General features: G+C 44.4%; 1 protein-coding gene across 4 annotated transcripts; it reads right to left on the minus strand.

Moving 5' to 3' along the window:
* Positions 1-3,527: 3,527 nt before the first annotated feature.
* Positions 3,528-24,437, minus strand: LOC118394849 (SUN domain-containing ossification factor-like). 4 transcript variants are annotated; one of them, XM_035788438.2, is made up of 23 exons: positions 24,028-24,437; positions 23,738-23,832; positions 18,773-18,887; positions 18,458-18,625; positions 17,760-18,127; positions 17,454-17,595; positions 17,163-17,280; positions 16,957-17,081; positions 16,799-16,866; positions 16,023-16,130; positions 15,484-15,589; positions 14,884-14,904; positions 14,360-14,415; positions 11,982-12,076; positions 11,619-11,684; positions 11,279-11,423; positions 9,633-11,018; positions 9,364-9,451; positions 9,022-9,126; positions 8,604-8,764; positions 8,285-8,376; positions 8,043-8,098; positions 3,528-7,880 (listed from the first exon to the last, which is right to left on the minus strand). In XM_035788438.2, exons 1-23 carry the CDS (start codon positions 24,049-24,051, stop codon positions 7,443-7,445), a joined length of 4,146 nt encoding a protein of 1,381 aa, XP_035644331.1. In that variant the 5' UTR covers positions 24,052-24,437; the 3' UTR covers positions 3,528-7,442. The 4 variants fall into 4 exon arrangements, with proteins under 4 accessions (XP_035644331.1, XP_035644336.1, XP_035644332.1 ...); XM_035788443.2 differs by having other exon boundaries at positions 23,976-24,437; XM_035788439.2 differs by having other exon boundaries at positions 17,760-18,106; positions 24,028-24,435.
* Positions 24,438-25,017: the final 580 nt, after the last annotated feature.

The following is a 25,017-nucleotide window of genomic DNA, read 5'->3' on the forward strand; positions in this document are numbered from 1 at the left end:
GGGAGAGGGGAGAAAGGGAGGAAGAGAGAGAGGTGGGGTAGAGAGAGATGGAGAGGGTGGGAGAGGAAGGAGGTAGGTAGTAAGAGGAGGGGGAGAGATGGAGAAATGGAGAGCAAGAGATGGAAAGCGAGACAGACGGAAAGATAAGGAGAAAGGAAAAGAGAGGGGGCGGAGAGAGATGGAGAAAGGGAGGGAAAGAGAGAGTGATAGGAAAAGAGATGGAGAGTGGGATGGGACAAATAGGGAGGAGGAGAGAGACGGAGATGGAGAGAGGGTTAGCACCTCTAGGCTTGAGATGAGCAATTAACCTCCTTTAAAGGATGGATCAGCATTCTCAACTAATGAGACCTGACATTGGTATTTGAAAACCCCAACAGCAGCCAACACACACTCACATCCTCATCCTCCCACACTGACACAAAAAAATCTAAGAACGCTGTCAAGACGAGAATGATTACAAGTGTTGGGAGAATGATGTTGAAGGCAGCCCTCCCCTGCTGTCAATACTAGAAAACACTCTCAGTCATAACAGACAACTAGCCATAGTAAGGTTTTCTTAAGGGGAAGTTGTTCAAGAAAAATGTTATCAAATACTGAGAGTAGCCAGTGGAGGACCTCAGATGAAAACAGAGCCCCAAAGTAAAGAGGATTGTAAGCCTTACGGCTGTGCATTTTACAGATAATCCTCGGGATGAGAGAGAGAGAGGGAGAGAGAAACCTCGGAATTCTGTGCACCACAGAACAGAGTGAAGGGGAAAAAAGACCATCAGAGACGCTTATCTGTGAAAGGGTCAGAGGAATAAAGAGGTTTTAACCTAATTTTTGACATCAACCACAACTCTCGCTGGGCCTGTCCACAGAGAGAAAGAGAACAGGGGGGGGATTAATCCAGTTTTTCACATAAAAACAGCAGCAGCAGCTGTATGTAATAAATCCATGTTGGTCAAGGCTGCACATCAAAAGCTATAGCCTACAATGACAATAAAGCAGGGTTTCTCCCCCCATTATTTTTCACTACAGGTAGAGTAGGCTATACACAAAATGGGTCTGGTGAGCCCTTTGAGCATCATGGAAACGTATTTCAGACGCATTGTGATCACACATACATGATAAGGGAACTGACAATCAATGAATGGCAGCCCCAACAAGTGATTTGTAAGAGGGTAGATGTCACACAACTAGATTACTGGGGTTCAATTCCCACAGAAATGGAGGCACAGATGTAGGATCATAATTTGATCACCCTGTTGCAGGATAACTTTCCTGCAATGCAAAACATTTCAGACTCGATACTCACTTCCGGAAAATGTTTCAAAATTGAAATGAATCATAATCCACGTAATAATTCACATTTCCTGTTCCTGCAGGATTATTTTCATGCGGTAGAAAACTGTCTCAAATTAAGATCCTAGATCTGTATACTACAGCCAGTCACCTCAAATTGAATCCAAGGCTACAGTGCCCTCTGCTGGGCCCAAATGCCATCTCCATTATCCAGCACTGAATGATGATGATGATGATGATGGTTTGCAGGTTTGGGTTGGATGGCACCTGCCTGTATCTGGGTCTTTGATAACTGCTGATGTAAAAAGTCAAGTAAGTAAGTAGCCTTGGCTTGGATGATGTAAAAAAAGGGCTTTATAAATATATTTGATTAACACTGGGATATGTTTAGGAGGGAGCAACATTCTGACTGTGGCAGACGTACGGACTTCTCTCTTTATGACAGAGAAGCATGTCTCTTAAACACATTCTTATTAGAAGCTACGTTAAGAACTAGTGAAGGTGATCTTGTAATAGACATGAGGTTTGGATGCTAAAATAGCCTTTACAATATATGTAAACAGACCATAAATTACCATAAATATGTGTTTTCTTAGTAAGCTGTGAGTGCTATTGTATGATACAATATCAGTTCTTGTTGCTTTTACAACTTGTCTCGGTCCTATCATCAACTGATTTCAGCCAGTGGATTGACTGCATTGTTTGGATGGAATGTTGGCATATTGGCAGTAAATTAGAAAAATGTATGGAATCATTCCTCTAAAACTGGCTGGCAAGCTAGCTAACAAACATGCAGTGCAGATTAATTATTCAAATTCATTGTTTTACACAATATTTGATCACAGAAGTGGCAAACCATGGTTGACAACTCCCTGACCAAAATGACTGACCTTTTATCCCATCATAAAAAGGTTCATGTCCATTCTAGTATTGGAATCCCCATAGTCCAAGGCGATAAGAATTTCCCTCAACCACAAATTGGGGAAAACAAACATTCTTTCCCAGTCACCGCCATAGTTGATTTTTTTGTTTGTTATACAGATACAACAAAACACACCGTATAGCTGCTTTGTTGTTCAATGTACATGTAAATACAGACCTATGGATCACAATGCTCCCACGTAGGGAAATAGAGCCTTCTGAAGAGCCCTGTGGCTTCCGGCTATTTGGCGTGGGAGATTGGGAAATGTGGGGACCCGGTGTCCAAGTAGGCTACACGTAGCTGTGTGTGTGGAAAACATGATCACTGGTAAGATATTTAACTTGTTTAGTATAGTCAATTTGTTTGTGTTATTGGTCTTGCCTAGCGTAATGTCCTGGTCGGTAGCGAGTTAGCACCCACTCACCTGGCTGCTAGCACCGTCATGAAAAGGGGCATAAGGGAAGCCTTACAATATTACGTTTTTTAAAGTAGTGAGAACGCTCTGGAGCAGGCAATGTTGCAGTCATCTTTACACAAGTTGTACTTTTCTTAATTAAATGTAGTTTTGTAATTGACTAAAACAAGGAGACAACAGGAAAATTGTGTTTGTGTCACAGCAAAAACTTTTTCAGTGGTTGGGGACTATATCAGCAGAGCTTGAAGATAGACTTTTTATGAATATTCAAGGAAATAAAAATAAAAAAATCGAAATAGAACTTCATTACTTTGTCATTATCATGACAGCAAACAGAGCAATTCTGTATTAAAATAAGAAAAATAATTAACTATCGTATAATAAAATAGTTAAGACCTAAAGTCTTGACTTTTTCCAAATGTTGTTACGTTACAGCCATTTTCTAAAAATGATTAAATAAATAAAAGGCCAGGCATTCTGGGTGGGAAACAACCCATGGATGAGATTCCGTGTGGGTCCTTGCTTTTTGTTACAAATCCATGGGCTTATCAACACTAAAGATAACAATTATATAACGTAACATTCCTTTTTCAAAAACAACAGCCACGCTATTCTCTCTTGGAATTTGGAATTTGAAAGGACTAAATTGTCCTATCAAACATTCCAGCAGTCTTGATATCCTAGCATTAAACCATATTGACACAGCAATGCTCCAAGAAACACACCCGCTACAAAAAGACGCACATAGAATAGAGAACCATTTGTACAAACTGGCTGTTTTTTTTTCATCAGCCCCAAACAAAAAAACGAAAAGGTGTAATCATAATGACACAAACTCAAAATCACCATCTTGGGTAAAAGCGAATAAAAGAAAGGCAGAATCACTTTCCTTAACTGTAGCCATAATGGAAATAAAATTGCCTTTATTCATATGTATGATCCAAAAACATATGATCCTATGTTGTTTTTTTGAGTCACTGAACAGCATATTTTTAGAATTAACTGGATTCTAAATGGTTGTTGGGACGGACATGCAGGACGCATCTAATAAGACAACCTACAATCCGCACGCAACCAAAGGCTCTCCAACATGTCTGATTACAACCCCATTGATGCCTGGTGAAGACATACTCCAAAAGCAAGAGAGTACACTTTCTACTCAAATAGGCATAAACCATTCTTTCGAGAATGTAATTTATATTATCTTTTTATTTATTTTACCTTTATTTAACCAGGAAAGTCAGTTAAGAACAAATTCTTATTTTCAATGACGGCCTAGGAACAGTGGGTTAACTGCCTGTTCAGGGGCAGAACTACAGATTCATACCTTGTCAGCTCGGGGGTTTGAACCTTCCAGTTACTAGTCCAACGCTCTAACCACTTGGCTACCCTGCCACCTGTATCTTCTACAATTAAGAAAATAGAAACATATGCGCTCATCTGATCACCACGCTTACTACTGCCAACTGCACATTTCAGATTCCCCTAAAAAGAGCCACGAGAAAAAAAAACTACATTCTGGAATACATTTTAAATTAATTAATGATAATCAATAGAAGTGTAGTCGATGACCCCAGGATTCTATGGAATGGCGTAAAAATAATGCAACTGCATTTGCATACGGGTTGAATAAATCCCAATTAAAAGAAGGAATCAGAATGTAAAATAGTAATTGCATTAGAGCGTTCTCAACAAACAGATTCAGACCCCTTCAGACCCCCCATTTTGTTACATTTGTTTTTAAATCCCTCAATCTATACACAATACCCCATAAAGACAAAGCAAAAAAAGGTTATTTTGTGTGCACAAAAAAAAGAAATATCACATTTACATAAGTATTCAGACAGTTTACTCTAGCACTTTGTTGAAGCACCTTTGGCAACGATTACAGCCTTCAGTCTTCTTGGGTATGATGCTTGGCACACCTGTATTGGGGGAGGACATTCAGGACATTCAGAGACTCCTGCATTGTCTTGGCTGTGTGCTTAGGGTCATTGTCCTGTTGGAAGGTGAACCTTCACCCCCGTCTGAGGTCCTGAGCGCTCTGGAGCAGGTTTCCATCAAGGATCTCTCTCTGTACCTTGCTCCCTTCATCATTCCCTCTATGCTGACAAGTCTCCCAGTCCCTGCCGCTGAATAACATCCCCACAGCACGATGCTGCTACCACCATGCTTCACCGTAGGGATGGTGCCAGGTTTCCTCCAGACATGACGCTTGGCATTCAGATCAAAGAGTAAAATATTGGTTTCATTAGACCAGAGAATCTTGTTTCTCATGGTCAGAGTCCTTTAGGTGGCTTTTGGCAAACTTCAAGCGGGCTGTCATGTGCCTTTTACTGAGAGGCTTCCGTCTGGCAACTCTACCATAAGGCCTGATTGGTGGAGTGCTGGAGAGATGGTTGTCCTTCTGGAAGGTTCTCCCATCCCCACAGAGGAACTATGGAACTCTGTCAGAGTGACCATTGGGTTCTTGGTTACCTCCCTGACCAAGGCCATTCTCCCCCGATTGCTCAGCTTGGCTGGGCAGCCAGCTCTCGAGTCTCGGTGGTTCCAAACGTAATTTAAGAATGATGGAGGCCACTGTGTTTTTGGGGACCTTCAATGCGGCAGACGGTTTTTGGTACCTTCCCCAGATCTGTGCATCGACACAATCCTGTCTCGGAGCTCTACGGACAATTCCATCGACCTCATGGCATGGTTCTTTCTCTGACATGCACAGTCAACTGTGGGACCTTATATAAACAGGTGTGTGCCTTTTCAAACAATTGAATATACCACAAGTGGACTCCAATCAAGTTGTTGAAACATCTCAAGGATGATCAATGGAAACAGGATGCAGCTGAGCTCAATTTCAAGTCTCATAATAGCAAAGGGTCTGAACACTTATGTAAATAAGGTATTTCTATTTTCTGAAAACCTGTTTTTGCTTTGTCATTATGGGGTATTGTGCGTAGATTGATGAGGAACTAATTAATTGAATCAATTTTAGAATTAGGCTTTAACTAAACAAATGTTGAAAAAGTCAAGGGGTCTGAATACTTTCAGAATGCACTGTATATACAGTACCAGTCAAATGTTTGGACACACCTACTCATTCAAGGGTTTTTCATAATTTTACTGTTTTCTACATTTTAGAATAATAGTGAAGACATCCAAACTATGAAATAACACATGGAATCATGTAGTAACCAAAAAAAGTGTTAAACAAATCAAAATCTCTTATATTTCAGATTCTTCAAAGTAGCCACCCTTTGGCTTGAAGACAGCATTGCAGTCTTGGCATTCTCTCAGCCAGCTTCATGAGGTAGTCACCTGGAATGCTTTTCCAACAGTCTTGAAGAAGTTCCCACATATGTTGAGCACTCGTTGGCTGCTTTTCCTTCATTCTGTGGTTCAACTCATCCCAAACCATCTCAACTGGGTGATTGTGGAGACCAGGTCATCTGATGCAGCGCACCATCACTCTTCTTCTTGATCAAATAGCCCTTCACAGCCTGGAGGTATGTTTTGGGTCATTGTCCTGTTAAAAAACATATGAGTCCCACTAAGCGCAAACCAGATAGGATGGCGTATTAATGCAGAATGCTGTGGTAGCCATGCTGGTTAATACGTGTGCCTTGAATTCTAAATAAATCACATTTGACATTTTCCTCATTGACTGACCTTCATGTCTTAAAGTAATGGACTGTTGTGTCTCTCTGCTGTTCCTGCTGTAATATGGACTTGGTATTTTACCAAATAGGGCTATCTTCTGTATACCACCCCTACCTTGTCACAACACAACTGATTGGCTCAAACGTATTCAGGAAAGAAATTCAACAAATTAACAGCACACCTGTTAATTGAAATGCATTCCAGGTGACTACGTCATGAAGCTGGTTGAGAAAATGCCAAGTGTGCAAAGCTGTCATCAAGGCAAAGGGTGGCCATTTTGAAGAATCTCAAATATAAAATATATTTTGATTACTACATGCTTCCATATGTGTTATTTCATAGTTTTGTCTTCACTATTATTCTACAATGTAGGAAAACAGTAGAAATATAGAAAAACCCTTGAAAAAGGTAGGTGTCCAAACTTATCTGGTACTGCATCTGTGACCAATAGATGCATATCTGTATACCCAGTCATGTGAAGTCCATTAGAGCCTAATGAATTGATTTAAATTGACTCATTTACTTATATGAATTGTAACTCAGAAATCTTTGTGGCATGCTGCGTTGACATTTTTGTTCAGTGTAGGCGGTCTTGCATCCCTGTGTACTGTAGAAGTGGCAGCTGGGCTGGTAAAAGCATAACAGTTGTAAAAAGGTTTCAACTTCAGAGAATGAGAATCGATCTGGATACAGTACAGGAAGACACTACTGTTTCTATGAATGATGTGTCTAGACCGGCCATTCCCCAGTAAAAGCATCTTCAAAACTATATATATATATATATATTTTTTTTTAAATATTCCTTTAGCCCATCATTGACATTGGCTATTATTTGCAGGTTTGATTGTTACATGGCGCAGCTGTAGGGTTGACAGTATTTACAACAACGAAAAACAACATTTTGAAGGACAGATGGAAAATATATTTTTTTCCATTGGTCAAAGCAAGAAAGAAACATCAGAGCCTGACAAAGGTTCAACAGAGAACATGGACAGAACATAACATACTGGTTGGGAGGTGGACGAATAGGGATTGTCTTATTCCTGACCTAAAGCTTCCTGTGTATAAAAGGATGACAACATCCCTCCTTTCAGGGGGTGACTGTTCCAGAGTCGGTTTTCAGGAGGAGCAGACACGAGGAGAATTTAGTCTAGGTCCGACAGGACCTCAGAGCGCAGTCACTCCCAACATCCCTGCAGACAGCTCCTTCCTTCCCCCCATGAGGTCCTGCAGGGTGGGAGTTATGGGTGTTGCATCTCTCTGTGGGGCCTGCAGGAGATCCTCCACCACCACGCACCCAGGCTTGGAGCGATGCCGCTTGAACGCCCGCTTCTCTGCCCTGCCCCTGGGCGGGTGCAGGCCGTCACAGAGGCGAGTGCAGGAGGTGGAGGCAAGGCCGCATAAGGAGGGCTCGTCCGACTGGGAGGAGCTCTCTGAACTGCCCCCGGAAGGGGGGTCCATGAAGGCGTGGTGGCTGAGACGCCCCATGCGGGGTGTAGGGTCTGTGGTGCCACCATTACATACGGGTGCTCCGTGAGCAAGCAGAGGAGCGCAGAGTGCAGTGCATTTCAAGGTTTCCACAGTCTTCATCTTACTCCGTTTCTTCTGCAGAGGGAGAAGGGTTGGGGACAGAGGGTGGAAAGGTTGAGGAGCCGGAGATTTGACTTGTCGAGGTTGGCGATGAGACATCATGTTCATAAGACAGTTATACTCTGAGAGTATGAGAGAGAGACGTTCCTTGAGATAGGGACACTATTCCATCCATACCTTTTTATTAGCTGGTAGAAAACTCAATGGTTCAACAGTGTGTGGTGACTCTGGACCTGCGAGCACAAGGAGGAAACCAAGTACATTTTTTTTTTTTTACTGTTGAAACAATATTAATCAATCAGCAAAACAAAAACGATCATAAATATAAAATGACAAAGTCAAGCTATATTTATATTCACCAGCAACAAAGAAATCACAAGGCAGAACACTACACACAACATAGTCATAGGTAAACTTGCCTTCAGTGGTGGGTACCTGGAAGGAGCCCGAGTGCAGGAGAGGATATGACATTCCTCTCTTCAAGCTCATGTCTTCATATTCCCAGAAACGCCTGAGAGGAACAGATGTGTTAGTTCGATTAGGACAAAACTTAAAACACAGTATCCTGATGACACAATGTGCGTCTCAACAATGTGAGTGTGTGGCGAATGTGTGGTGTCCCTTGGATGGGATAACTCCAGTTCAAGGGTACCTTTATTAGGACTTCATAACACGTCCGTAAGCAGTACATAAGCACAAACAACGGTGTGTGTCACCCCCCCCCCCTAGTGTAGATACCTCTCTGGGCAGCAGTAGCTGTAGCTCTTGGGTATAGGAGGCGCTGGGTCTGTGGAGGGAGGATCAATGGCAGACATGCGACTGTGCTGGACACACAGCAGCAACCCCAGGAACAAACACAACACCAGACACAGCAGGAGGTAACTCTGCCTTTCAGACACCTACAACATAGGCAGAGCAAAACTAACACAGTGCAGCCATGTGGTGTGGGTTGATAAAGACTTTAAAGAAATATAGAATTCATTTGAATACTGCTGCGTTCCAGGTTAGGGATCCATTCCATGTCAATTCAGGAGGCCAAACTTCCTTGTTCAAAAGCAATGAAGAATAGGACTTGTTTACTTACCAAATTGACTGACTTGAAATTGACCCCAACCCTGCTGTATTCAATAGGCTAGGTTAGTTATGCAGTATCTACCTGGCTCTGCAGCTGACTGACTCCGACAGACAGGTTGAGAACCAGCTGTGTGATGTCTTCCAGCTGGCCCTGCAACGACTGGATGGACTCCGTCTGTCTCTGGTCCTATAGGGATCCAGGAAACTAATGAGTTGGGCCAATCACAAACACTCTCACAAGCCACATTCCCATACATTGCCAATCACAGCTTGATTTTTGATTGATTAACATCCAACCAGAGCCTTTCACACGACATTCTCATTATTCAAAAGGCCAAAACGGTGCGAGATTCCATCTTAAGATGGGCTGCGTAGTATGTAACACTCTATACAAACACATTGAAGGTGGCCCTCCACTCCCCACCTGCTCCTCTGCTATCCTGGATGTGTTCTGCAGTTTGATGATGGTTTTGTTGAAAGCCCTCTGCATCTCTTCCATCTGCCTTCGGTACCTTCAATACAATGACAAAACATCACCATCTAAACCTTCAACGGACTGACTGTGTTCAAATGGAATTGAAAGCACTGGACATTTCAACAGCGTTTCACTGTTTGACATTGGACATTTTAACAAAGGCTGACTGGATGATGCACAATGCTTAGTACGAGCCATCAACCTCAGAGGGCCCATACCTCTGACTGAGCTGCTCCAGGTAGCGTCCGCTCAGTGACATGTTCATCTCCAGGGCCTTGATGCGGTTGTTGAGCCTCATGAACACAGATTCCTTCTGGCTGGTGGAGCCGTGCATCGGGTTCCCGTTCGCCTGTTCCGTGGGTTTGTGGAGCTCTGCGTAGAAGTCCGAGGGGGAGGGTGGGGGAAGCAGCTGCTGCCCGTTGCCATTGGGCGACGAGGTGAAGAGGATGTCCTCCACAAGCTCTGCTTCCCCCTTGGTTTCCGTTGCGACAGCCTGGCCACGCGAGGGGGGTTCTGTCATAACCACGACGGGGACAGAGTGGGACTCCCCAGGAGTAGTGTTGCCACTGCCAGCAGCACTCTCTGGTTCAGCTGTGGGGGCGGGAGGCTGCTGCTGCTGCTCTGTGGGGGTGGAGACTGTGGGGGTGGAGACAGTGGGGAGGGGATCGGCCACATGTGGGGTGTGGATGACCGGGATGTCTTGTTTGGCAGGCTGGACGTCCGGAAAGGGCCTCTCTACAGGGGCTCTCCAACTCTGCTCTAGTGGGCCACAGGGGCTGGAGGAGGTGGTGGTGGTGACAGTGGGAAAAGGCTGTCTGTTCTCCTCCTGCTGCACCTCCCGGTTATTCTCTGCCCCAGTGGATGGCTGCTTCTGCCCGGGCAGGTCTTTCGAGGAGGCCTGGTGAGAAGGCTCCATGGTAGGGGTGGGCCTAGTGGCAGAGCTGGCAATGTCGGTGGAGCTGGGCCTGGGCAGGGTGGAGGTCTGGCTGGGCTCCAGGTGGGGCAGCTCAGTGCTGGGCTCTCTCTCTCCCACTGCCTCCGTCTCAACCCATGGAAGGTGTGGCAGGGCTTGAGTGGGACTTGCTGCCCTCTCCCCAAGGACAGAGCTGGCTTCTCTCTCCTGAGGCTGTTCCCCCAGAGTGTGGGGCTGCTGTGGGGTCTGAGTGGCCGTGGGGGAGATGGTGAGATGCTGTGACGGGGCGATGCTGGTTCCTGAGACTGGGGGTGCATCTGGCTCCCTCTCCTGGCTGGTGCAGGTCCTTTGAACGAAACACTGGTGGAGGAGGTACTCCTGGAAGGAGGCTGAGCAGGAGCAAGGATAGGAGGAAGACAGGCCACAGTAGTCAAGGCTTTCTTGCTGTCGGAGGCAAGGGCAATGGTGCACCTCTCTGTCCCTCTCCTCCTCTTCCTTCTCCAGCATGGTAACTATGGACTGGACCTCCCCCTCTATAGGAGTCACAACCGGCTCCTCCCCAGTTAGATTCTTTAGTTTGGGTTCCTCTGTGACAGGGGGTTCTGGAGTAGGGGGCTCTGGTGTGTGATCCTCTGTGGTAGTGACAGGGTGTTCTGGTACCTCAGACTGTTCAACGCCTACAATGTCAAGCCTGGAACAGAGAGACTGGGACATAAGCTACTACAGCGGCAAAACAACATTATCATGCACATCCAAGCACAGTACATGCTAGGCAGAAAGATGCAAGACTCGAATGAGTCTTACTAATGACAGAGTTGCCTCTAATTTATCCTGGTAAATGTCATTGGTTAAAAAATAAAAAGTTTTAAAATGACAAGATGTGTGAGATAATTGTACATGTAGATAAAGTAAAAGACTAGGTGAAGAAGTGATTGGTTGGCTGGTACTTACACAGGGCTGACGGCGGAGGTGGTGTCGGGGTCAGATGAAGATTCACTGGCAGTCATATTCACTGCCTGGCCTGAGAAGTTCCCTTCCCCTGGTCCTCCTCCCAGCACGTTGACTTTAATGTTGTTCACCATGTTCAGAATGACATCTGGAACAACAGGACAGCCCATTAGTGAATACTTATCCCAGTCACTGAATCAATCTCCACATTGGCTTCGCCAAAGGAGAGCAACTCAAGTATGACACATCACATTCTTTCAATATTGATGTACAGTTTGATACCATATTTGTGTGACTGGTGTAACAGGATATTTAGCTGGCTGTACGGTGTCGGTAAACTCACCCTTGGCTGATCCTATGAGGTCATTAGACGCCTCGTCCTCTACAGGGACATATCCAGAAGGATAATCTGAGGGTCACACAGCAGAGCTATAACACTACACTTACCAACATCAGTCATCCAAACAGTTCAAAAGGTGAGCGGTAACATGTACGAATAAAACCTGCAGTAGAGTCGCTTCGGGACTTCAGACGTTCACATTATATTACACCAGGTTCTCCATATGAAAGTGAAACTGTTGTTGTGTACATCTAACATATAAATGACCATTGGTCAATGTGTCATATCTTATCTAGCATTCACTGTCACAGTGATTGTGATTGACAGGTATTCAAGCTACTGTAGAAGAGGAGGCTCTCCTCTCACCGAGGTGGTCATCCTGGTCGCCATCCTGGTCTTCTGGTCTGTCCAGGGGGTCAGCGATCTCCTCGTACTCCTCCACCATACTCGTTCCAAACACCCTTCAACAGAGCGGAGAGAAACCACTCTTAAGCCATCTCACATAGTTGTGTTTTTGAATGAGATTGAGGATTGCCAAAGAATGGCCTACATTGACTGGTGGCCATATTGGTGAAGAGCTGTTATACTCTCGAAGGAGCCACTAGAGGGAAGACAGAGAGACGCCAGTAGCCCAGTAATAACACACCAAGTAGGTTGAATAATAGTTAAGGTTATTATAAGAATCCTAAAGGAAAAGGTTATTATTATTATTAAACCAAAAAGGTTTTCCAGTCTTGCAGGGTATCTACCATCCAACTGGGACTTGGAAATACTACAAACCCACAGTACTTACTATGACGGTGATATGTGCTTGTCTCACCTAGCTACTTTAAGATGAATACACTAACTGTAAATCATTCTGAATAAAATGTAAATGTAGTCATTATCAAGGGTGTATGCATGGTTGAGTCTTTGGTCCCTTACAATAATGACCCCCTATGCTCCCTAGTGATTGGATTTGGTACATTATTTTCCACTTTCCTTTAAAAAAACATTTTATTTAAACTCAGCAAAAAAATAAAATCTCCTCGCACTGCCAACTGTGTTAATTTTCAGCAAACAACAAGATTCATCAACTGAGACATGAACTAAACAAGTTCCACATGTGACTAACAGAAATGGAATAATGTGTCCCTGAACAAAGGGAGGGTCAAAATCAAAAGTAACAGTCAGTATCTGGTGTGGCCACCAGCTGCATTAAGTAGTGCATCTCCTCCTCATGGACTGCATCAGATTTGCCAGTTCTTGCTGTGAGATGTTACCCCACTATTCCACCAAGGCACCTACAAGTTCCCAAACATTTCTGGGGGGAATGGCCCTAGCCCTCACCCTCAGATCCAACAGGTCCCAGACGTGCTCAATGGGATTGAGATCCGGGCCCTTCGCTGGCCATGGCAGAACACTGACATTTGTTTTCTAGTCTTGCAGGAAATTACGCACAGAACGAGCAGTATGTCTGGTGGCATTGTTATGCTGGAGGGTCATGTCCACCTCCAAATCGATCCCGCTCCAGAGTACAGGCCTCAGTGTAATGCTCATTCCTTTGACGATATACGCGAGTCCGACCATCACCCCTGATGAGACAAAACCGCGACTTGTCAGTGAAGAGCACTTTTTGCCAGACCCGTCTGGTCCAGCAATGGTGGGTTTGTGCCAATAGGCAACATTGTTGTCAGTGATGTCTGGTGAGGACATGCCTTACAACAGGCCTACAAGCCCTCAGTCCAGCCTCTCTCAGCCTATTGCGGACAGTCTGAGCACTGATGGAGGGATTGTGCGTTCCTGGTGTAACTTGGGCAGTTGTTGTTGCCATCCTGTACCTGTCCCGCAGGTGTGATGTTCGGATGTACCGATCCTGTGCAGGTGTTGTTACACATGGTCTGCCACTGCAAGGACGATCAGCTGTCCGTCCTGTCTCCCTGTAGCTCTGTCTTAGGCATCTCACAGTACGGACATTGCAATTTATTGGCCACATCTGCAGTCCTCATGCCTCCTTGCAGCATGCTTAAGGCACGTTCACGCAGATGAGCAGGGACCCTGGGCATCTTTTTTTTTGTGTTTTTCAGAGTCAGTAGAAAGGCCTCTTTAGTGTCCTAAGTTTTCATAACTGTGACCTTAATTGCCTACCGTCTGTAAGCAGGTGCATGTTCATTCATTGTTTATGGTTCATTGAACAAGCATGGGAAACAGTGTTTAAAACCCTTTACAATTAAGATCTGTGAAGTTATTCAGATTTTTACGAATTATCTTTGAAAGATAGGGACGTTTCTTTTTTTGCTGAGTTTATATATTTTTTACAACCATTCATGCCTCTATAGGAGAAAAACTATGTCGGTGATTGGTTGGCTGTACTTTTTTGAAGAGATAATGTTCTGCAATCTCTGACAGCCAGAGCTGCCCCCCAGTGCCCCTGACAAAAGGCAGCTTATTTCTATGGTGTTGGAGAGAGCTAAATTCAACAGCACTAGACGAGCAGTCCCAGATGCAAAAGTCCCCAACTGGTTTAGGAGGGGCGACTAGGGGCACATTTTTACCACTCCTACTCTATTACTTAAACCCCCCCACACACACACCATCTTCAGCTTGATGGTAATCCATTGGCAAACATTACTGTACAATACCTGTGGATTCAGTAAATCTATGCTTTTTACAGCTAGCTATATGTTATTTCTATATTATCTGTGATTTTCCCAATTACCTTTTAAAACGTTCCATTAATTCAGTGTTTTCTATTCATTGCCTACCTTACGAGACTGAGAGGGCAGAAGTGTTCAGATCCATGGTGAGAGACCAGCTCCACCTGCGATGAAACAAAGACATCATTTATATCCAGGAAACAGGCATCGGCGCATGGTGGGATTTGGCCGGTGGTCAAATTCTCATTGAAATCGTGGGACAAATAGTCAAATTCCAGAGGTAAGTTGTTAACGTTGATGCTTTTCTGGGTGACAGACGACAAGCGTTCACACTTTGAAGCTGTGATCAAACATCCTTGCCCTAAAGGATGGGCTTCTCTACAGTAAAAATGATATGGAATTCTCATGAGTGACATGACTAGATGAATGATAATAATTACAAATATATTTTGATTGGCTTGGTCCAGATTGTATAGATTCTGTGCTACCTGGCCTGCAGTAAGCTAGGGCTGATCAGTTAGCAAGCTTCTGCCATTGTTAGCATTGTGACTAACACCAAAGCCCTTCCATTCCCTCCACTATCTACATGCTCCTCCACAGACCGATCACCTCTAAGTGAGAAATGGGCTAACCTTTATGTACTTGGTGAACATCTGAAGCAGGAGAAACAAGAGAAGAGAAACAAATAATTACAAGAAGAAACATGCACACATGCATTTAAAACAGGACCGAGTGTATGAATGCTGATTCCTGCTCCAGTCCTCGGAGAAGAGGTACAGAAGCATCAGATTAAATACGAGAAAAACAGCAAGGTTTACACAAATCTCCGCTGTTGAAAATGAACTGTTAGTCTAAAGGAAATGTGAGATCATTTCTAGATGCTTTTTATAGTGGAGATTAAGTTTAAAAATGAATTTCAGCGTCATAGATTTGGCCGGTGGTAACTTGTGGAATAGACACTGGGCTGGAATGCGGTTTTAACCAATCGGCATTCAGGATTAGACCCACCCGTTGTATAATTGTAAACTATTACTCTAGAATGAGAGGACCAGCATACATACACAGGCCTGCAGGATTTGAGTAAAGTGGGGGATACTCAAGTATTGATTATCTTTTCTTTCAATTTAAATAAGAAGTCCCATTCAGAGTACCTCTATCCCACCAAAAAACTGAAAGAGTAGAGTGGGAGTAGAGGACACCATAGAGTGGGAACACGAGGACGCCATACACACCTTGACATATTTGGTATACAGATGCTCATCCAGAGGGAAACTCTGAACAGTGCGCTCATCCCGAGCATGAAAAGTTCCCCGCTTCACCCACTTGTTGGTTGGGTACCTGACGGAACATCATCCAACATAATTCAACCTACTGATCTATCCTTAGTGCAGTAGTAGTGACTGTTTCTGTTTGTAGCATTTATGATGTTCAGTATCAAATGATAGATTAAAAGATATCAGAACGAGACATTCCCATTGAGGTCGTGTTCATTAGGCACCAAAAAGAAGAAACTGACAGGGAGAGAATATCTGGAGAGAAAAAAAACCCAGCACTTATTTTTGTTTCAGTTTCTAAACGGTATAAAAATGTAATTGTTTTGTTGGTGAAACTGAGAAACTGAGAGGAGCCTCCGGTAGCGTGGTAAAAAAAATATTATATTATTATATTCGTTATTTGCAGTAACTTCTTTGTAGTTGTAATATCCCAAACGGACGTGGCAGTTTCACCAATTTAAGGACACCAGCTTTAATGAACATGACCCAGGTCAAACCTGTCACTGATGGAGACCAGGAAGTCTTTGGGTGTGGAAGAGAAGAGCTCAAAGTTAGCGATGTCCAACTGCTTCACCTGGATGGGATCACACAGCTCAATGATGAACCTGAAGAAGAAAGAAAGAAAGAAAGAAAGAAAGAAAGAAAGAAAGAAAGAAAGAAAGAAAGAAAGAAAGAAAGAAAGAAAGAAAGAAAGAAAGAAAAGGAGAGAGAAAAGAGAAAAAAATGAGAGAAAGAGGATGTTGAGGGATGAGGATACAGTAGGTGGTGAGTGGAGTAGTAGTGGATGTTGTTCTTCCTGTGGTTATATTTTATTTATTTATTTTTTATTTTACCTTTATTTAACCACAAATTCTTATTTTCAATGACGGCCTAGGAACAGTGGGTTAACTGCCTGTTCAGGGGCAGAACGACAGATTTGGGCGGCAGCGTAGCCTAGTGGTTAGAGCGTTGGACTAGTAACTGTTGGACTGTTGGACTGCCCCTGAACAGGCAGTTAACCCACTGTTCCCAGGCAGTCATTGAAAATAAGAATATGTGAACTGACTTGCCTGGTTAAATAAAGGTAAAATTTGTACCTTGTCAGCTCGGGGGTTTGAACTTGCAACCTTGCGGTTACTAGTCCAACGCTCTAACCACTAGGCTACTCTGCCGTTACTCTGCCGTGTTATAAAGGGGAAAAGCAACAGGGAGGTTTTACAGGAAGGATAAGGACAGAAGATTTTTGAGCGACAGAAACACATGAACTCTTACTGGGATCTTGACACACACTCACCAGATCTTGTTGCTGCAGGGATTTAACATGTAATGATCCATGCTCTCCATTAATATGGCCGAAGTGCTCTGAGAAACAAAGATCCTTCCATCAAAATCTGCAAAGCTAAACATCTCTATTTTAGATAGGTTTGGAGGGTGACAGTTTGAAATAGATACCTTCGCCTCTGGGTTAGAACCCAGGATCTTTGCCCCACACTCCACCGATGCATAGTTGTTGAAGTTCTTTTGCACCTTCTTTACAGCGTGGGAGCCGCCGTTGGTGGAGGTATGAGTGGCCTGAGCTATGAAGAGAGAAGAGTTTTAAATCAAAACCAGTAATTGATTGAGTGACTGAGACGGGCCAGGAACACCATCTATCTTACTCTTCTCTGTCTCCACCTCCATCATTTTCTTCTTCCACTCGTCAAAGGTGGGGTTGTCCTCCGGGTCCTTGGTTGCCACGCTGGGAACTGTCTCTGTGGCGATGTGTGAGATCAAGCCCTAAGAAGAGCAGTCAACAGACAAGCATCAGAGCTGGGTCAAATACATACTGTCTGTGTGTCACAAATACTTTCCTTTGAGGTCGGGATTATTAAGCTTGGAGGTTGTTACTTTTGGGACTATCAGCATCAGAAATCGTTATTGCCGTGCAACAAATGTTGGTGTTTCTCTACCTGTTCTTTGAGCATGTGGGAGGCGTTGGCCCCCTGAGCCAGCCCCACTAAGGCCTGACCTGCCTGGGCCGGAGGGGGGTCTATGTCAGTCTTGGTGCCCTTTCCCAGGGCATTGGATGTGTTCTCCAGGACAACGGGAAGACTACATAGGGGGACAATAGAAAGAGAGCCGACATTCAAAAAATGGGTACGAACCTGAGCACCACTTGACCGTCTTAACCTGCTGATTTAAACCTAGCCATTAGCTCTCTGGGTTCAGTCCTCAGGTAAGGCTACTCACCACGGGAGCACCTCCGTTACACTGACCTGGTGAGGGTGCCATCAAAGGGGTTGGTTTCTCCAGCTTCACAGTCGGCTATGGCCAGATCAACGTCGCTGGATTCTGACAAAGGGACATCAGACACAATTTCCTCTGGTACACTAGAGGATGAGCTAGGGGTGATGGAGGGGTCTTCGGGGATGGGGTTGAGGGCAGGGGCAGATGGTGGAGGGGAAAGGTCAGAGGCGGGGGTTGGCTTCTGCTCTTGGGTGACAACAGCCTCTGGAGGTGGATGCTCAGCCTCTGGCCGGGCCTCTGGCCGTGCCTCTGGCCGTGCTTCTGGCCGTGCTGTCTCTTGATCCTTCTCTGCTACAGAATCCTCCAGGTCCAACGTCTGGGAAACATCATCACGGCACTAAAACACCGAACTTAGTATTGATGGCCCACGACAACCACCCACCTGCCTGAGCCGTACGTGATGTATAATCTTTTACGCTAAAAAGATTTCAGGAACAATCAAAATGTCTGATCAATAGGTCTAACAGACAGCATCCAAGTCTCAATCTGCACTTATACTAAAGAGAGAGAGAGAGAGAAACGTCTGCTTTCACATCTAGTAAGCAAGCCAGGGTGGAGTAGTTTTTCAGGCCTAGTCTTTAGGATTCATCATTGCAGTACCTTGTGGACCCCAGGAGCAGTGGGTTGTAACAGCTATGTGGGGGATCTAAATAAACCAAACAAATACCTTGACATGCTCCTTGTCGTCCACCTCTGTGTCTGGAGTCTCCGCCGCCTCCTCCTCCTCTAGGCCCTGCTGCTGTGTATCCACCTCCTCTCCCTCTGGCAGCGCCTCCTCTTCAGATAGGTACTGGACATATTGGGACCCCCAGCCCTCCTCTACCTGAACAACACCCTGACAGATGGGACAGGAAGGAAACATTAGTTGCTGTTTTATCCAACATTAAAATAAACCTGTGTCAACAGGAAAGTTGGTTATATTAGGTATGTAGAAAGAGAATGAAAACATCTCATGGTCCAACAGGTGGGGCAGGTTATGTACCCTGTGATGGGACTTGTCGCCTGGGTCTTCCTCTCCACTGCTGTCCTGAGCAGGTGCAGGCATGCTCCGAGCCTCTGGGGGCTGCTCTGTGCAGCCAACATACTTAGTGGGGTGCCTGGGGAAACACAGGAGAAGACATCAGTGTTATTGTTATGGGCAAGGGGAGTTGAGTTCGAGTTAGGAGAGACAAGAGTAATGGGAAAAGTGGAATTGGAATGTCAGTTTACTCCCCGAAAACGGCTTCATTTAGATTCAATTGACCCCGAATCCTGTTAAGATGTGGCAATATCCTGTAACCTAGAGTCACTATGTTTACTATACCAACAAGGACAAGCCTTAATCTGAAGGAAAACAACTTGATTTCAAAAGAATCCATGAATGAGTCATGGGCAATCAGAGGGGGCTGCTGCCCAGCAGTCAGAGCTGAGAGAGGTGATATTGGTAGCGTCCAGGTGGCTGACACTGCGAGAGAGACACATTTTATCTTATCACTGTGGGGGGCTGGCCAGGCTGGAGGTCAAAGTCAAAACCATGTGGCTGCACAGAGAAAATGACAACTGCATGCCGTCTGTTGACAGTCTGACGGTGTGACAGGGAAATGGACAAGTCAATGTCACAGCTGTCCTGTTCATCCTGGCATGGGACAACAGATCAACGGTCAGTCATAACAAGGCTTTAAATAGTTTCACTAACAACAATGTCACATTTCTACTGGGGACACAGGTCATGGTCTTAAGCTCCAGTGCCAAAATACTTCAACACAAACTTGGCCTTGTCAACAGCAAGTCTATTGTCTAGTAGTGAGGTGAATAGGGTAAGTTACCTACCTCTGCTTGGCCACTGGAGTCTGGTAAGACACAAATACTGTAAGATGTAGAGTGTTTACCTTTTAATTCATAGCCAACAGTCTTAATATAACCCCTGAGAAGCAATGCTGATTTTAAGGCACTCGACACTGAATAACGTATCAGAGTGCGTGACCATTTTAACAACAGAATGGATAGTGGAAGGACATGTAAATCCGAGCATCCGCTGACCAACTGGCAAGTGTCTTAACTGACATTTTCAACCTCTCCCTGGCCGAGTCTGTAATACCTACATGTTTCAAGCAGACCACCATAGTCCCTGTGCCCAAGAACACCAAGATAACCTGCCTAAATAACTACCGACCCGTAGCACTCATGTCTGTAATCACTAACTGCTTTTAAAGGCTGGTCATGGCTCACATCAACACCATCATCCCAGAAACCCTAGACCCACTCCAATTTGCATACCACCCAAACAGATCAACAGATGAGGCAATCTCTATTGCACTCCACACTGCCATTTCCCACCTGGACAAAAGGAATGCCTACGTGAGAATGCTGTTCCTTGACTACAGCTCAGCGTTCAACACCATAATGCCCTCAAAGCTCATCACTAAATTAAGCTGAGCTCCTGCTGCAACTGGATCCTGGACTTCCTGATGGGCCGCCCCCAGGTGGTAACAACACGTCTGCCACGCTGATCCTCAACACAGGGGCCCCTAAGGGGTGCATGCTTTGTCCCCTCCTGTACTCCCTGTTCACCCATGACTGTGTGGCCAAGCACGACTCCAACACCATCATTAAGTTTGCCGACCACACAACGGTGGTAGGCCTGATCACCGACAAAGATGAGACAGCCTATAAGGAGGTCAGAGACCTGGCAGTGTGGTGCCATGACAATAACCTCTCCCTCGACATGATCAAGACAAAGGAGATGATCGTGGACTACAGGAAAAAGTAGGGCCGAGCACGCTCCCATTCTCATCGAAGGGGCTGTAGTGGAGCAGGTTGAGAGCTTCAAGTTCCTTGGTGTCCACATCACCAACAAACTATCATGGTCCAAACACACCAAAACAGTCGTGAAGAGGGCATGACAATGCCCATTCCCCCTCAGGAGAATGAAAAGATTTGGCATGGGTCCTCAGATCCTCAAAATCCTGCACCATTGAGAGCAACCTGACTGGTTGAGTCACCGCCTGGTATGGCAACTGCTCGGACTGCGACCGCAAGGCGCTACAGAGGGTAGTGCGTACAGCCCAGTACATCACTGGGGCCAAGATTCCTGCCAAGTAAACAGTAGAAATATGATAAAAATAGTAAATATTTTAGATGTTGTATTTCTTATTCAACAAAACTGTATGAATGAGGCTTGAAGTGACTTATGCTTTCTAAATATAGTATAAATCAAATTATAAAATGACTATAACTATAATATTTACATATTTGTATGTTCAGTGTTACAGAAAATGTGCACACTTTCTACAGGTCTCTCTTGATCAAAACGTCCGCGCACATCAATGTGAACGTCTCACTCAGCTCTAGCTTGGCTAACAGAACTCGTTAGGAACTTGCCTTTCATGTCTATGACAAACAGAAAGTTCCTATTGTTGTTGTTGTTTAAAATCAATTCATTCATTATTTTTAGATCATTGGCTATAAATTGATCTCTGAACAGGGCTTGAAATTATATTTTGTGGCCACATCCTTTGGACAAGTAGGACTGAGCTCAAGTCACTTAACTAGAAAAAGGTCTACCACCACGGGCCAAAAAGGTGACTGAAAATTGTGTTGCATGATGCACGGAACCCCCTTCACAAAACAACATTCATTATCGTCACTGGTATTGACGACGGAAGACTGCTGGTCTCTGATCCCATGTATCACACAGTATATCCTGCCGTTGAGGCCTCGATAAAGGCACTTAACCCTCCATAACGTAAAATACCACACTGACAGGCCACTGTATAAAACACGAGGTCCGTCAACCCTCCAGTTGGAGAGCAACTGGGTGTGGCAGGCTTTTGATCCAACCCTGCTCAAAATGCACCAGAGTCAGCGTATCAAGGTCCTGTTGAGCCGCTGATATTTGACAATGTGGTGTGTTCGAGCATGAATGGAGCAAAAGCCTGCACACCCAGTAGCTCTCCTGGAAACTCCTGGAGGACAGTTGGTCACCCTGCAACATTACAATCAAATATATGTTTTATGTCTTTATAAAATAATTCCCTCATTCAGTGAACCAGGGATCAAATGGCTACGGTGGGAGAGGTAGCTAACTAAGATGTTTATCTATTTGTAAGGTTAAAATATGCAGTGTTCAGAGGAGATCTTGACAGCATAGGAGTTACTTGTCAATTAGGCTATTCGAAGATTATTATTTTTTTTTTACTTTGTCAGAATTACATGGCCAGTATTGAATAGCGGAGAATCCTAGCCAATTTTGAGCGCTTGAGAGACAGTTTTATAACCAGAGTATGCAGCATTGGTATCGATTGTGCACCCATATCAACTGTGCACCCGTATCAACTGTGGTTATACACAAGTGCCGGTAGAAGTTTTTTAGGACATTGGACACAATAATGACATTAATACAAGCTAAAAGCTAAATAGTTAACTAGCAAGATAGCCTGCCAAACTACACTATCATTATTTTACTTACCTCTCTCCCCTCTGGCAAGGCCCACAGGAACACACAGGCAATGCATAACCCATGACTTTTCCAGGATTTTCCTTGCTGACCAAAAATTATGCATTGATCTCAAAAACGCATCTCGCAACTGCATGATTGAAAGACTGCTTGTGCCTGTCAATGCAGGCCTCCAATAATTATACCCTGACGCTCTCTGCAGAGATTGGGAGGACACTGATCCAATTCTGATCGGAGTAGCCTAACTGGTTTCATAGTGATTTTTGCAGGATTTTTTACTTGCCCCAGGCAAGCAGACAAGCGTTAATGTCAAGCCCTGTCTAAATGTACTACAGAGGCGAAACCACTCTCCCCTGCTGAGCTACAATGTAAGAATTCCAGGCATATGTGGTGTTAGTGGCTGTGAGGTAAGGTTAAGCCAGGAGTTGGACAGTCAGAAGACCGAATGAAATGGCAGGAGGGACATATCAGCTTCAAGTGGTGTCACATTTCACATCCTGCTTCACACAGGCAAAAGAGACAGCCCTGATTCTCACGGACACATGAGTATCTCACTCAATGCAAGCCATTTCAATCTATGTTCTCCACAAATTGATTTGTAAGCCAAAATGTCTGTCGGAACCGGCTTGTTGACCGTAGCAAACGACAGAGCAGCATTTCGTGTGAGAGACCAGGCTAGGTTCTTTGAACTTTCCTCGAAAGGTCTTCAGGCTATTTAAATATCTGACTAAGTATGAATGTAGCATAGATGTGTAGTTAAAGTAAACTTGGTGCGTTCTTCTCCATAAGCACCTCTGGATGGACCGTGTCAACGGATTCACAGCAAGGGGTCAAGACCTAATCGAAGCGAGCCTGCTAGCCGACTGACTAACGTTAAGTGGGCTGTAATCCCCTCAAGAGCTGAAGAGTCAAATCCTGTCTTTCACAGAACAGAACACATGCCCTCAGGGTCAATACTGGCCGTGCAACAACCCAGCAAAGCAATGGCATACAATGCAGTGCCCGTTTTTTGACTCGATCTATTTTTTTATATTTTTAAAGCTGTCCTATTCAGTATTATATAGGGGTGTTGTTGATTTAACTAATGGTTCCATGTTTGTTGCAATGTTGGTGGATGGTGAGGCAGGGCGAGGGCGGCATTTGATGGATCGTTGACATACCCTGAATTGGATAGCTAACTAGCTAATGACACTGAAACAACTAAACAATAACATGGAAAATGAACCGTTGAATTGAGCTAGTTAGGTATAGTAACTGGCAAACTGCATTTGACATCTCAGACGAGTCGACTAAACTAGCTACAGTAGCTAGCTACTGTAAAGTATAGAGCTACGTTAACTTACCAGCGAGTGGCTAGCTACCACTAAAAAAAAACTAGCTAGCAGCAAGCTAGTTAACGTTATGATTTTGTAGTTCATTATTTTAGCATCTCCTCGAACTACTTTTGAATAACGTTACTAAGTGATGCAAAACATCTTTCTTGGTGTGAAAGTACTGTAAGGCTTAACTTACCAACACGGTAAAAACACAAGTAGGCACACTGTCACAACTCGCCACAGTCTCTTTTTCATCATCATCCCGCAGGGACCAACATTCTCGCCGTTTACCTACAAACGTATCAATACTGTCGTTATTCAACAGTTGTATGTTTCAAGTCAACGTAGTAACGTTATCTAACTTCTGAATTGACAAGCTACTGATCCGACATCTAAAACTGCTAGCTAGCTAGTTTCCTAAAAGTGTACTGTACTGTTGGCTGTCAAATCCAGTGGTGGTGTGTACTGTCTGGAGACCTTGCGCACCCGCCAACCTGCCCCAGCTGTCATCCGGTCCCCGGCTCTGTCCAATGAAAACGCAGTCAAATCAAAGACAGTACAGTATGAAGATAAGCAGAAACTGCTTCTCTAATAGAAATGTCCGATATAGCTTTTAGTCGATGTCATCGCGACGTTGGCTAGCTAAACTCATGAGCAGACACGTCCAACGGTCATCTCGCGCCGAACTGCGCATGTGCAAGCCGTCACCTCAAAAGCAGCTTTCGATATAAAGTTGTTTTTGACGATGAAAAACGTGTCAGTTTGTCACTTTTACGAGGTTGTAATAATAACACGTTCCACTACTTAAGATATTGGCTCGAATCCAGGTCGTGCCTTTAGATTGAGAAAATTAACAACTAAGACATTTTAGTAAGATGGCACAGACAGACATGGCATCTCTTCATCTAGCCCGCAACGGCAAGGCTCTCCAGAGGGTGGTGCAGTCTGCCCAATGCATCACCGGGTGCACGCTGCCTGCACTCCAGGACACTTACAGCACCCGATGACACAGGAAGGCCAAAAAGATAATCAAGGATATATTTTAGAGGCTGCTGCCCTATATACACAGATATGGGAATCACTGGCCACTTTAATAATGTTTACATACTGCTTTACTCATTTCATATGTATATACTGTATTCTATTCTACTGTATTTTAGTCAATGCCATTCCGACATTGCTTGTCCTAATATTTATATATTTCTTAAATTACATTATTTTACTTTTAGATTGTGTGTATTGTTGTGACTTGTTAGATATTACTGCACTGTTGGCGCTAGGAACACAAGCATTTCACTATAGCCGCAATAACATCTGCGAAATATGTGTGTGACCAATACAATTTGATTTCAATGTGTCACTTCTCTCATTTGACATCTCTAACCCAAAACCCTGGACTGGTCTGTTTCAAAAGCGTTCCCGGAAGTCTCGCGATGTTGCGCTTCTGGGTTTAGAAACTGTGGTAAAGTTTATACG

The sequence above is a fragment of the Oncorhynchus keta genome, chromosome 15, assembly GCF_023373465.1.
Source record: "Oncorhynchus keta strain PuntledgeMale-10-30-2019 chromosome 15, Oket_V2, whole genome shotgun sequence".
Taxonomy (NCBI): domain Eukaryota; kingdom Metazoa; phylum Chordata; class Actinopteri; order Salmoniformes; family Salmonidae; genus Oncorhynchus; species Oncorhynchus keta.